Source organism: Tachypleus tridentatus, chromosome 10 (genome assembly GCF_004210375.1).
Source record: "Tachypleus tridentatus isolate NWPU-2018 chromosome 10, ASM421037v1, whole genome shotgun sequence".
NCBI classification, from domain to species: Eukaryota; Metazoa; Arthropoda; class Merostomata; order Xiphosura; family Limulidae; genus Tachypleus; species Tachypleus tridentatus.
The window spans coordinates 111144904-111158310 of NC_134834.1; the positions used below are offsets into that span (position 1 = coordinate 111144904).

The window sequence follows — 13407 nt, forward strand, 5'->3', positions numbered from 1 at the left end:
CTGTGTTAACCGTACATAGCATTCTTACAGGTAATGTTAGTTATACCAGTTGTTACATATATTACTACCTGTGTTAACCGTACATAACATTCTTACAGGTAATGTTAGTTATACCAGTTGTTACATATATTACTACCTGTGTTAACCGTACATAGCATTCTTACAGGTAATGTTAGTTATACCAGTTGTTACATATATTACTACCTGTGTTAACCGTACATAGCATTCTTACAGGTAATGTTAGTTATACCAATTGTTACATATATTACTACCTGTGTTAACCGTACATAACATTCTTACAGGTAATGTTAGTTATACCAGTTGTTACATATATTACTACCTGTGTTAACCGCACATAACATTCTTACAGGTAATGTTAGTTATACCAGTTGTTACATATATTACTACCTGTGTTAACCGCACATAACATTCTTACAGGTAATGTTAGTTATACCAGTTGTTACATATATTACTAACCGTACATAACATTCTTACAGGTAATGTTAGTTATACCAGTTGTTACATATATAACTGCCTGTGTTAACCATACATAACATTCTTACAGGTAATGTTAGTTATACCAGTTGTTACATATATTACTACCTGTGTTAACCGTACATAACATTCTTACAGGTAATGTTAGTTATACCAATTGTTACATATATTACTACCTGTGTTAACCGTACATAACATTCTTACAGGTAATATTAGTTATACCAGTTGTTACATATATTACTACCTGTGTTAACCGTACATAACATTCTTACAGGCAATACATGTTGTTACATATATTACTAACCGTACATAACATTCTTACAGGTAACGTTAGTTATACCAGTTGTTACATATATTACTACCTGTGTTAACCGTACATAACATTCTTACAGGTAATGTTAGTTATACCAATTGTTACATATATTACTACCTGTGTTAACCGTACATAACATTCTTACAGGTAATGTTAGTTATACCAGTTGTTACATATATTACTACCTGTGTTAACCGCACATAACATTCTTACAGGTAATGTTAGTTATACCAGTTGTTACATATATTACTACCTGTGTTAACCGTACATAACATTCTTACAGGTTATGTTAGTTATACCAGTTCTTACATATATTACTACCTGTGTTAACCGTACATAGCATTCTTACAGGTAATGTTAGTTATACCAATTGTTACATATATTACTACCTGTGTTAACCGTACATAACATTCTTACAGGTTATGTTAGTTATACCAGTTCTTACATATATTACTACCTGTGTTAACCGTACATAGCATTCTTACAGGTAATGTTAGTTATACCAATTGTTACATATATTACTACCTGTGTTAACCGTACATAACATTCTTACAGGTAATGTTAGTTATACCAGTTGTTACATATATTACTACCTGTGTTAACCGCACATAACATTCTTACAGGTAATGTTAGTTATACCAGTTGTTACATATATTACTACCTGTGTTAACCGTACATAACATTCTTACAGGTTATGTTAGTTATACCAATTGTTACATATATTACTACCTGTGTTAACCGTACATAACATTCTAACAGGTAATGTTAGTTATACCAATTGTTACATATATTACTACCTGTGTTAACCGTACATAACATTCTTACAGGTAATGTTAGTTATACCAGTTGTTACATATATTACTACCTGTGTTAACCGTACATAACATTCTTACAGGTAATGTTAGTTATACCAGTTGTTACATATATTACTACCTGTGTTAACCGCACATAACATTCTTACAGGTAATGTTAGTTATACCAGTTGTTACATATATTACTACCTGTGTTAACCGTACATAACATTCTTACAGGTTATGTTAGTTATACCAGTTCTTACATATATTACTACCTGTGTTAACCGTACATAGCATTCTTACAGGTAATGTTAGTTATACCAGTTCTTACATATATTACTACCTGTGTTAACCGTACATAACATTCTTACAGGCAATACATGTTGTTACATATATTACTAACCGTACATAACATTCTTACAGGTAATGTTAGTTATACCAGTTGTTACATATATAACTGCCTGTGTTAACCATACATAACATTCTTACAGGTAATGTTAGTTATACCAGTTGTTACATATATTACTACCTGTGTTAACCGTACATAACATTCTTACAGGTTATGTTAGTTATACCAGTTGTTACATATATTACTACCTGTGTTAACCGTACATAACATTCTTACAGGTAATATTAGTTATACCAGTTGTTACATATATTACTACCTGTGTTAACCGTACATAACATTCTTACAGGCAATACATGTTGTTACATATATTACTAACCGTACATAACATTCTTACAGGTAATGTTAGTTATACCAGTTGTTACATATATTACTACCTGTGTTAACCGTACATAACATTCTTACAGGTTATGTTAGTTATACCAGTTGTTACATATATTACTACCTGTGTTAACCGTACATAACATTCTTACAGGTAATGTTAGTTATACCAGTTGTTACATATATTACTACCTGTGTTAACCGTACATAACATTCTTACAGATAATGTTAGTTATACCAGTTGTTACATATATTGCTACCTGTGTTAACCGTACATAACATTCTTACACGTGCTGTTGGTTGCATACAATACTTTTCAAAATATTATTATTCAAGTTATTTTTTTCAATATTTTTCAAAGCAGTATTAATTGTTTCATTGTTATTTGTTGTTATTGAGAAAATTAAAACATTTGTTATTGCTCAATTTATCCAACATTAGAATGAAAGAACATCCAACCTGGTGTACCACATTCATCCAGTGCTGTAGTTGTTGTCTCTGGTGTTTTGAAAAGTTCTTGGTTTTTTTAAACCGAAATGCCTTTATTGAAGTCGGTAAGCATGTTCTTATGAATTTATTGTTTGAATAGTTGAATCTTTAACCACAAAATGTCAAGAAAAATATCACTATTTGTAACACTGAATTTAACAATAATATCAAGTATAATTGTATCAGGTCATCCCTTAAGTAATGTCCAGTTTTAGGTTCAGAAAAAGAGAAAGAATTTCAAATACTTTTAATGTTATTTAATCAATAATGTATGTTTCATTATTATTAATTACTTCCTCTCAATGATTCACAAGCTTCTTAATGTCACTTCTATAAAATTTTTAGTGTTTGGAGGAAAAGAATTGGTAATTTTGACATCTTCATGTGTTCCAAGCTCTTTTTCCATCAAAATAGTTCTGCAAACTTTGGAAAAGATGATAATCAGATGGGGTAAGATATGTAGAATAAGAAGGATGTGGAAGATTTCCCAGTCTAGTTCTTCAGTCTTTACAGATGTGATCCTTGCTGTATGGGGCCGTGCATTATCTTGTGTAACACAACACCTTTACGATTGATCAAAGCAGGCCTCTTTTCTTTCAGTGGAACATTCAAGTGCTCCTTTAACTGTTGACAGTAGAAGTCTGATGTAATTGTTACATTGAGTGGCAGCAACTCGAAGTGGATCGCACCAATAATACCCCACCACACGCTTAACAAGACTTTCCTAGGGTAGAGGTCCATTTTGGACTGTGCTTCAGCCAGTTTACCTGTACTGAGCCATTGTCTGCAGCGCTTAACATTTTTATAATATATTCAGTTTTTCATCTGCAGTCACTAACTTGTCCAAAACAGGTCAGTTACGTTCATGAGCGTACAGATAAGTGCAAATGTCCACTCTCGCTCTGAGGTTAGCTTCTGTCAAATCATGGGAGACGCATTTTCCAAGTTTTGACATCTTTCCAATGTGTTGCAGATGACAGTGAACTGTTAAATGGATTGAATTAAGCTTCAGTGCTAGTTCTTCAACTGTTACAGCACAATCTTCATCAAGTGTAGCCAGCAGCAAGTCATCATTAAACTCAACAGGATGACCTGAACGTGACGCATGGTAATCACCTGATCTGGACTTCTGAAACCACCTTTTCTTTTATTGAGAGACTCTGCACCATAAACACCTTGAATGTTTCGTGTAGTTTCTGCTGCACTGTTGCCTTTTTTAAACTCATAAAGCATTATATTCCAAATGTGCTCCTCAGACACATCCATCTTCAAAAGGGTTTATTTTATTAATAATCTGAAAAAGTGGAGTTGAGTTAGTTTCTGTTATTTGTCTGAATATTTTTATACACGTCCTACTACATATTTTAGTCATTAAAGCCTTCTACAAAGACAGAAATGATGATGTACTTTCTGTATTAGATTTTCGGACATTACTTATGGGACGGCCTGATATTTAATAGTATGCATCGTGATAAAACAAAATGGCGGGCATAAAAATCGTTCCTTTAAAACTGCCTTGAAAATACCTGAATATTACCAATATTTCACAGTATTGGCTGAGCAAGATCAAAGCTTACTGTACTTATAAAGCCACCTTAATTGCTATATATGTGTTTACGAAGTCAATCAAAATTTCACCATTTCAACTAATTTTTTATCTAAGTAAATAAGTGACTTTTCCAGAGAAGCATACAGAATAAATGACGAAATCTTGTCGCTTTAATTCTCTGATAGAACTGTTATCTGAGGTCTGAATGACTCTGATAGAACTGTTATCTGAGGTCTGAATGACTTCTTTCTTGTGCTGAAAAAGAGTACTAGTGTGTGTATACATACATAAGGCAGGTTGGCACAAATCCTGATATACGCATCTTACACTTGGTACTGCGCATGAACAAAAATACAGTTAGGACAAAGGAAAAAAAATTACAATGAACTATTTCAAAAGCTTTACATCCATGGAGGTATGGATATGTATGCCAGCTTTAGTAATGTAGAAAACTTTAATGTTACTTAGAATATTAAAACAAAACGTCGGTCTGGCAAGGCGAGGGTGTTCGAATCATAATACTAAAGTCACGGGTTCGAATCCTTATCAAACATGCGCGTCCTTTCAGCAGTGAGAGTTTTATAATGGTGAATCCCACTATTCTTTAATAAAAGAGTCGCCTAAGAGTTGGCGGTGGGTGGTGATGACTATATGCTTCCCCTTTAGTGTTGCGTTATTAAATTAGGTAATCAGGTTAATCTGAACCAAAGTTAATCTTAAGTAACCCAGTTTTTGTAGTTATGTCTTTCTTATTGTAATAATTTTTGCCATTAAAAGTTTATTACTACAGCTAGCTTTGTTACGTATATTACTACAGCTAGCTTTGTTACGTATATTACTATACAGCTAGCTTTGTTACGTATATATTGGTACCTACTTGTCTGTACAAAATTTGAACAATACATATGTTGTACTTGATTTTTAAATAGTTTCAGTTACTAACATAATCTTTAAGTACAATATATTCTTATAATACAAAGTTGCTTATTAAAATTTAGTTTTATCATGGCTACCAAACTGGTTACCACTCAGGTGGAACATGAGATCACGGTCATCCGTTCTGGTAACAATTCTAACGAAACCTTATTTCTGATCCTGGAAACTAGAAGTTATGACTAAGATCTTGATGTTCTAGAAAGAAGATCTAACCTTTTAACACCACACTCTCTGTCCACTAGCAATCTATGGCTATTCGTTTTGCAAAGCCGCACAAAAGGCCTTTCACTTGCTGTCGAACAACATTCTCCGAGTAGCAGCAATCAACTCGGTTGGAGATTTTGTTCTGTTTCTTGGTAAAGCTGGTGTTACTGTAGCGACTGCATTCATTGGACTAGAACTTGTGAAGGTAAATTATACCGTCTGTCTGTATGGATGTCAAAATTACGATTTTTAAATGTACTCTGGTGGTTCATGCTAGTAATGAATACAATGATGTGTGTAACCCAACGGTTCACAAACTCATGGATCCTTTTTTTCGTATAAATTTTAATTTTAAGGAAAATATTTTTATTCTATAAATAATATTTTTATGAAATTTTGCACATGGCCTGCAGACCTCATGGAGTGCCCCTACACACACCCCGTAACTCTAATCTAACCAATCTATCATTATTTACTAATTATTTATTGTGTTTTTATAAATGACACATTCTAAATAACTAGTACTACTACATCTACCCAGCACAAGATACCCTTGATATAAATTGTGGCATCATGCTAAGAGAGTTTGAAACTGTTTAAATGTGCTCTAATCGGTCATACTGAAATTAACACTGGGTAAATAAGCCAAACGATTTTGTGAACTTATCGGTCATTCTGCAATCATTAAATCCAGTTAAAGAATCTTGCAGTATGGTTTTGATTGGTCAGTTTTGTCCAACCTATTACGCTCGACGTATTATTATTCAGTCACTTTCTCTAGATAACTTTATTGTCTCACTTTGTTTCAAATTTTTTAACTAACGTTTTGACACGATAATGTTCGGTTTATTATACCGTAATTGGTATATTTTACCCGTTGTCTGTGAACATTGGCTTAAATTAGTGGTTTAATTGATAAAATAAACGAATTAGTGGTGCGAAAATACCATAATATTCCATAATTATATACATATTAACCTTGTAAACAGTTTGTATGAAAACATTCTTATAAGTTTTTCTTTACAGGATAAAGAGGGCGTTAACTACACATGGGTACCGGTCTCACTGGCCTGCGTGTTCGCTTATCTTGTTGCACATTCCTTTCTAGGAGTGTATGAGGTAAACAAATAAACACGAACAAACAGAGAGAAATAATAGTGATAAAATTGTTAATGTAACTTATAGAGCTGATAATTTAATTATAATACGTACTATGATCACCATATTAACTTTCTGTATATATTCGTTATTGCTACTGAGTTAAAATATAAACAACTTTTAGCGTTTAACAAAATTTTCTCTAAATTTAAGTATAGCATAAGAACAAATAACAATCTCTGACACATTAATGACCTAATGTTAAATGTAGTTTGGTTGTGTCCGTTACAGATTGTACATTATATGAGATGCATGATGTTTTAGTTGTGTCCGTTACAGATTGTACATTATATGAGATGCATGATGTTTTGGTTGTGTCCGTTACAGATTGTACATTATATGAGATGCATGATGTTTTGGTTCTGTCCGTTACAGATTGTACATTATATGAGATGCATGATGTTTTGGTTCTGTCCGTTACAGATTGTACATTATATAAGATGCATGATGTTTTAGTTGTGTCCGTTACAGATTGTACATTATATGAGATGCATGATGTTTTGGTTGTGTCCGTTACAGATTGTACATTATATGAGATGCATGATGTTTTGGTTCTGTCCGTTACAGACTGTACATTATATGAGATGCATGATGTTTTGGTTCTGTCCGTTACAGATTGTACATTATATGAGATGCATGATATTTTGGTTCTGTCCGTTACAGATTGTACATTATGTGAGATGCATGATGTTTTGGTTCTGTCCGTTACAGATTGTACATTATATGAGATGCATGATGTTTTGGTTGTGTCCGTTACAGATTGTACATTATATGAGATGCATGATGTTTTGGTTGTGTCCGTTACAGATTGTACATTATATGAGATGCATGATGTTTTGGTTCTGTCCGTTACAGATTGTACATTATATGAGATGCATGATATTGGGTGTTGTGAAATTAATTGCTTTAGAAACATTAAGGTTTTTATTGTTATATTTGTCGGTTTTTGTTTGTTACAAAATAAAATGGGGTATCTGCACTCTGTTCATCGTGGGAATTAACCCCAGATTTCATCACCCCACGTTCAGAAAGTTACCGATGACCTTCCTGGAGATATCCGTACTTTAACAATGAACTTTAACACATGAATGACAATCATTTTACGGTTAGGCGTGGATAAGAATGTCTTTTAAAACTTCTGTTCTGGAAGGGCATGCTGTGAACTTCAAGAAAAATATGAGCTGTAGTTGATGAAAATGTTTTTTTGTGTTTTTATAAAGCGGAAAACATTTGTGAATTTAACGTGATAGGTAATAACAAAAGGTTGAAACGTTGGTATTGCACTGTTTGTGGATGTCACTTTAACGTGATAGGTAATAACAAAAGGTTGAAACGTTGGTATTGCACTGTTTGTGGATGTCACTTTAACGTGATAGGTAATAACAAAAGGTTGAAACGTTGGTATTGCACTGCTTGTGGATGTCACTTTAACGTGATAGGTAATAACAAAAGGTTGAAACGTTGGTATTGCACTGCTTGTGGATGTCACTTTAACGTGCTAGGTAATAACAAAAGGTTGAAACGTTGGTATTGCACTGCTTGTGGATGTCACTTTAACGTGATAGGTAATAACAAAAGGTTGAAACGTTGGTATTGCACTGTTTATGGATGTCACTTTTTCATTTCGTCTGTCAGTTTTGTAACACGTTTTGTTTTAAATACTAGTATGTTGTCTGTAACCTGTTTTCACCAGTACAGGTTTTCTTGGTTCAGTTCCCTTTTTTATTTCAGTTAGTGTTGAAGCTATTACTATTTGCCAATAGCTATGGTGTATATGTTAGTGTTTAGAAGGCCATCACGTGAAGACGCTAAGAAAGTTAATTTGGTAGGTAATTAATCAACTGTGAACTTTGCTGTTTTATGTTAACATAAGAAATGTCTTTAAGTGGTTCGGAACTAGCTGAGTAAAAAATATGTCATCTGTGTAAAGTTTAGGGATAACAAGGGACCATCTCTGTTTGACAATCCTCTAAGTCGAACTAAAACTATTAAATAAATGAAATTAAAGCCAGTTCTTATCATTCATATATCTATCAAACTTTCTTTTAAACGCGCTTAAATACACTACCTGACAACATCTGAAGGCAACATGTCAACCAGCCTATTTTAAAAATAACCCTACCCAAATCTCTCTCTCCCCTAGTTTTATAATTCTTGCTGTAAAGTATAAAGTTGATAAATCAACATTATCAGTTCCTTTTACAATCAGAGTCACTCTCACACTTTGTTTCAAGAGAAAACAGTTCTAATTATCTTAATCCCTCTATCCAGTGACGTAAGAAGCCAAAGTCCGAACACAATATTCCTAATGTGGTCTAAACAGTGGCCTATACAATGAAGTTATAATCTCTTTAAACTTCTATTCAATATATTTGTAGTTACAACCTAAAATACTATCTGCCCTACCACTAACAACATCACACTGTTCGGATGGATCGCCCTACCACTATCAACGTCACACTGTTCGGATGGATCGTCTTACCACTAACAACATCACACTGTTCGGATGGATCGCCCTACCACTATCAACATCACACTGTTTGGATGGATCGCCCTACCACTATCAACATCACACTGTTCGGATGGATCGCCCTACCACTATCAACATTACACTGTTCGGATGGATCGCCCTACCACTATCAACATCACACTGTTCGGATGGATTGCTCTACCACTATCAACATCACACTGTTTGGATGGATCGCCCAACCACTAACAACATCACACTGTTTGGATGGATCGCCTTACCACTATCAACATCACACTGTTTAGATGGATCGCCCTACCACTATCAACATCACACTGTTTGGATGGATCGCCTTACCACTATCAACATCACACTGTTTGGATGGATCGCCCTACCACTATCAACATCACACTGTTTGGATGGATCGCCCAACCACTAACAACATCACACTGTTTGGATGGATCGCCTTACCACTAACAACATCACACTGTTTGGATGGATCGCCCTACCACTATCAACATCACACTGTTTGGATGGATCGCCCTACCACTATCAACATCACACTGTTTGGATGGATCGCCCTACCACTGTCAACAACACACTGTTCGGATGGATCGCCCTACCACTATCAACATCACACTGTTTGGATGGATCGCCCTACCACTATCAACATCACACTGTTCCGATGGATCGCCCTACCACTATCAACATCACACTGTTTGGATGGATCGCCCTACCACTAACAACATCACACTGTTTGGATGGATCGCCCTACCACTATCAACATCACACTGTTTGGATGGATCGCCCTACCACTGTCAACATCACACTGTTCGGATGGATCGCCCTACCACTATCAACGTCACACTGTTCGGATGGATCGCCCTACCACTATCAACATCACACTGTTTGGATGGATCGCCCTACCACTATCAACATCACACTGTTTGGATGGATCGCCCTACCACTATCAACATCACACTGTTTGGATGGATCGCCCTACCGCTATCAACATTACACTGTTCGGATGGATCGCCCTACCACTATCAACATCACACTGTTCAGATGGATCGCCCTACCACTATCAACATCACACTTTTTGGATGGATCGCCCTACCACTATCAACATCACACTGTTTGGATGGATCGCCATACCACAATCAACATCACACTGTTTGGATGGATCACCCTACCACTATCAACATCACACTGTTTGGATAACTGATCAACTATTACACTAAAATCCCTTTCTCTCATGACACTCTGAATGTTACTTCCAACCGAATTATAATTTATGGACTATATTGCATTTAATCAGTGATGTCGATAAAACCCACTTGTAGATAAATATATGTTTGCATGTATATATTGTATTTAATATGATTAAAACTCCTCTAACATTGATTTGTCCAACTCACTTAATGATCCTTCTGAAAATCACTAACATCATCTCTACACCCAGTGTATTACAAATAAAGTACCATGTACGTGACTTTATTTGTATGATTTAAACCATTTATACAGCGCACCATTCACTGTGTCGGTGTTTAACCTGGTGTTTTTGTTTTTATTCAAGATGGCTATTGACACCCTGTTTCTGTGCTTCTGCGAGGACTGCGAACGAAATGATGGAATAAATAAGCCTTACTTCATGAGCCGAAAACTTATGGTAGGTAATGACTACACCTAAATGTATCGAATAAAAGTTACCTTATGGTAGGTGATCACTATACCTAAATGTATCGAATAAAAGTTACCTTATGGTATGTAATCACTACACCTAAATGTATCGAATAAAAGTTACCTTATGGTATGTAATCACTACACCTAAATGTATCGAATAAATGTTACAAGTTAACGAATATAGTTTTTATTTTGAACATGAGCAATTACAAGTTCTTAAAAAGTTTCTTTTCAGAAAATAACTGAAGACAAATTTTATAAAGTGGTGTCTTTCTTTCATTCTAGATATTTGTTGAAAACAGCAAAAAGGCTTTAGAATTAGAAGCTAAACGTCGAAAGAATCATGGAGGTTGATCATCTGGCGTCTTCGAATCGTACAGTTAATTCTGAAATATATTTATTAAACTTCAAGTATCATTACGTATTGTGTTGTGTAAAATATGTGTTAAGCCTGTTTGTCTGAATCAATGAATAGTTTGTTTAGAATAACCTTGAGTAATATAAATATAAATACCAGTTCTATTCTGTATTATACAAGTTCGGGTGGTTTTTTTCATCATTCTCGTCTGTATTTGCTAGATTTCTAGCGTTTCAAGAATCTAAATGCAATCCCTGTGTTATTTTATGTATATACAGAAAATCACAATTTCAAAAACACAGGTGCAACTGTTAGATGTTGAATTTAACGTTAGATAAGTGAATTAATTTGGATTAAAATGATTTCTTTTTTCAGAGCGATCGGTAACTTCGTTTTGTTATTATGAAGTTCATGTTGGCCTATATCAGTGGTTACAAATGTAACCAGCAATTTAATGAACTGCACACAACCTGTCAGTTATACAAGTGGTTGAGAAAGTTATATTAAAATAATGTTAAACATCAATATAGCAAAATCCTTTCTTATCTTGAAGAAGGTTAGTGAACTGGTTGAAAGACAAGAATTTTGGGCCTCGTTTGAAAACCATGTCGGCAAGTTCTGTGAAAACAACAGACGATATTTTGTTTGTTTGTTTGTTTTGGAATTTCGCACAAAGCTACTCGAGGGCTATCTGTGCTAGCCGTCCCTAATTTAGCAGTGCAAGACTAGAGGGAAGGCAGCTAGTCATCACCACCCACCGCCAACTCTTGGGCTACTCTTTTACCAACGAATAGTGGGATTGACCGTAACTTTATAACGCACCCAAGGCTGGGATGGCGAGCATGTTTGGCGCGACAGGGATACGAACCCGCGACCCTCAGATTACGAGTCGCACGCCTTAACACGCTTAGCCATGCCAGGCAAACGAGTAGAAAAGCTGCTTCAACAACATATCCATTTAATCACAAAATACAAAAGCAGCTAAAGGGGTAGTCATGACAGTTAAGTCACTATGGACTATGGAAAACATGCAGAGACGCTTGATATAATGTGAGCATGACAACATAACAACGGCGCCTTTTTGCAATGAAAACTACGATGCAAACGACCTGCGTGAGTGCAGAGAGTAATGACAGTTTGTATTCCAAAGTCGTTTTGCGATAAGTTACTCTGTATAGTATGTAGAGTAATAACAGTTTGTATTCCAAAGTCGTTTTGCGATAAGTTACTCTGTATAGTATGTTGAGTAATAACAGTTTGTATTCCAAAGTCGTTTTGCGATAAGTTACTCTGTATAGTATGTAGAGTAATGACAGTTTGTATTCCAAAGTCGTTTTGCGATAAGTTACTCTGTATAGTATGTTGAGTAATAACAGTTTGTATTCCAAAGTCGTTTTGCGATAAGTTACTCTGTATAGTATGTAGAGTAATAACAGTTTGTATTCCAAAGTCGTTTTGCGATAAGTTACTCTGTATAGTATGTTGAGTAATAACAGTTTGTATTCCAAAGTCGTTTTGCGATAAGTTACTCTGTATAGTATGTTGAGTAATAACAGTTTGTATTCCAAAGTCGTTTTGCGATAAGTTACTCTGTATAGTATGTAGAGTAATGACAGTTTGTATTCCAAAGTCGTTTTGCGATAAGTTACTCTGTATAGTATGTTGAGTAATGACAGTTTGTATTCCAAAGTCGTTTTGCGATAAGTTACTCTGTATAGTATGTTGAGTAATAACAGTTTGTATTCCAAAGTCGTTTTGCGATAAGTTACTCTGTATAGTATGTTGAGTAATAACAGTTTGTATTCCAAAGTCGTTTTGCGATAAGTTACTCTGTATAGTATGTTGAGTAATAACAGTTTGTATTCCAAAGTCGTTTTGCGATAAGTTACTCTGTATAGTATGTTGAGTAATAACAGTTTGTATTCCAAAGTCGTTTTGCGATAAGTTACTCTGTATAGTATGTAGAGTAATAACAGTTTGTATTCCAAAGTCGTTTTGCGATAAGTTACTCTGTATAGTATGTTGAGTAATAACAGTTTGTATTCCAAAGTCGTTTTGCGATAAGTTACTCTGTATAGTATGTTGATTTTTTTTATGGGCATGTCGATATAATAAACTATCCTGTAACATTTGATATAAACAAAAAACTAGGTATACGGTAAACCAGTAATATATTACTTTACATGCGTCCAGCAAAAGTACTAAGACAAGCTGACACTGTCTCAAAATTGTCA

General features: G+C 34.7%; 1 protein-coding gene across 1 annotated transcript in view; it reads left to right on the forward strand.

Annotated features, from left to right (window-relative positions):
* The window catches only part of LOC143228442 (choline transporter-like protein 1), a 34402-nt gene extending 22037 nt beyond the window's left edge, over positions 1-12365 (forward strand). The window contains exons 12-16 of the mRNA XM_076459702.1: positions 2771-2883; positions 5546-5712; positions 6534-6626; positions 10709-10801; positions 11101-12365. Coding sequence (XP_076315817.1) covers positions 2771-2883; positions 5546-5712; positions 6534-6626; positions 10709-10801; positions 11101-11169 — 535 coding nt within the window. The 3' untranslated portion in view covers positions 11170-12365. The remainder of the gene's footprint in view (positions 1-2770; positions 2884-5545; positions 5713-6533; positions 6627-10708; positions 10802-11100) is intronic.
* Positions 12366-13407: the final 1042 nt, after the last annotated feature.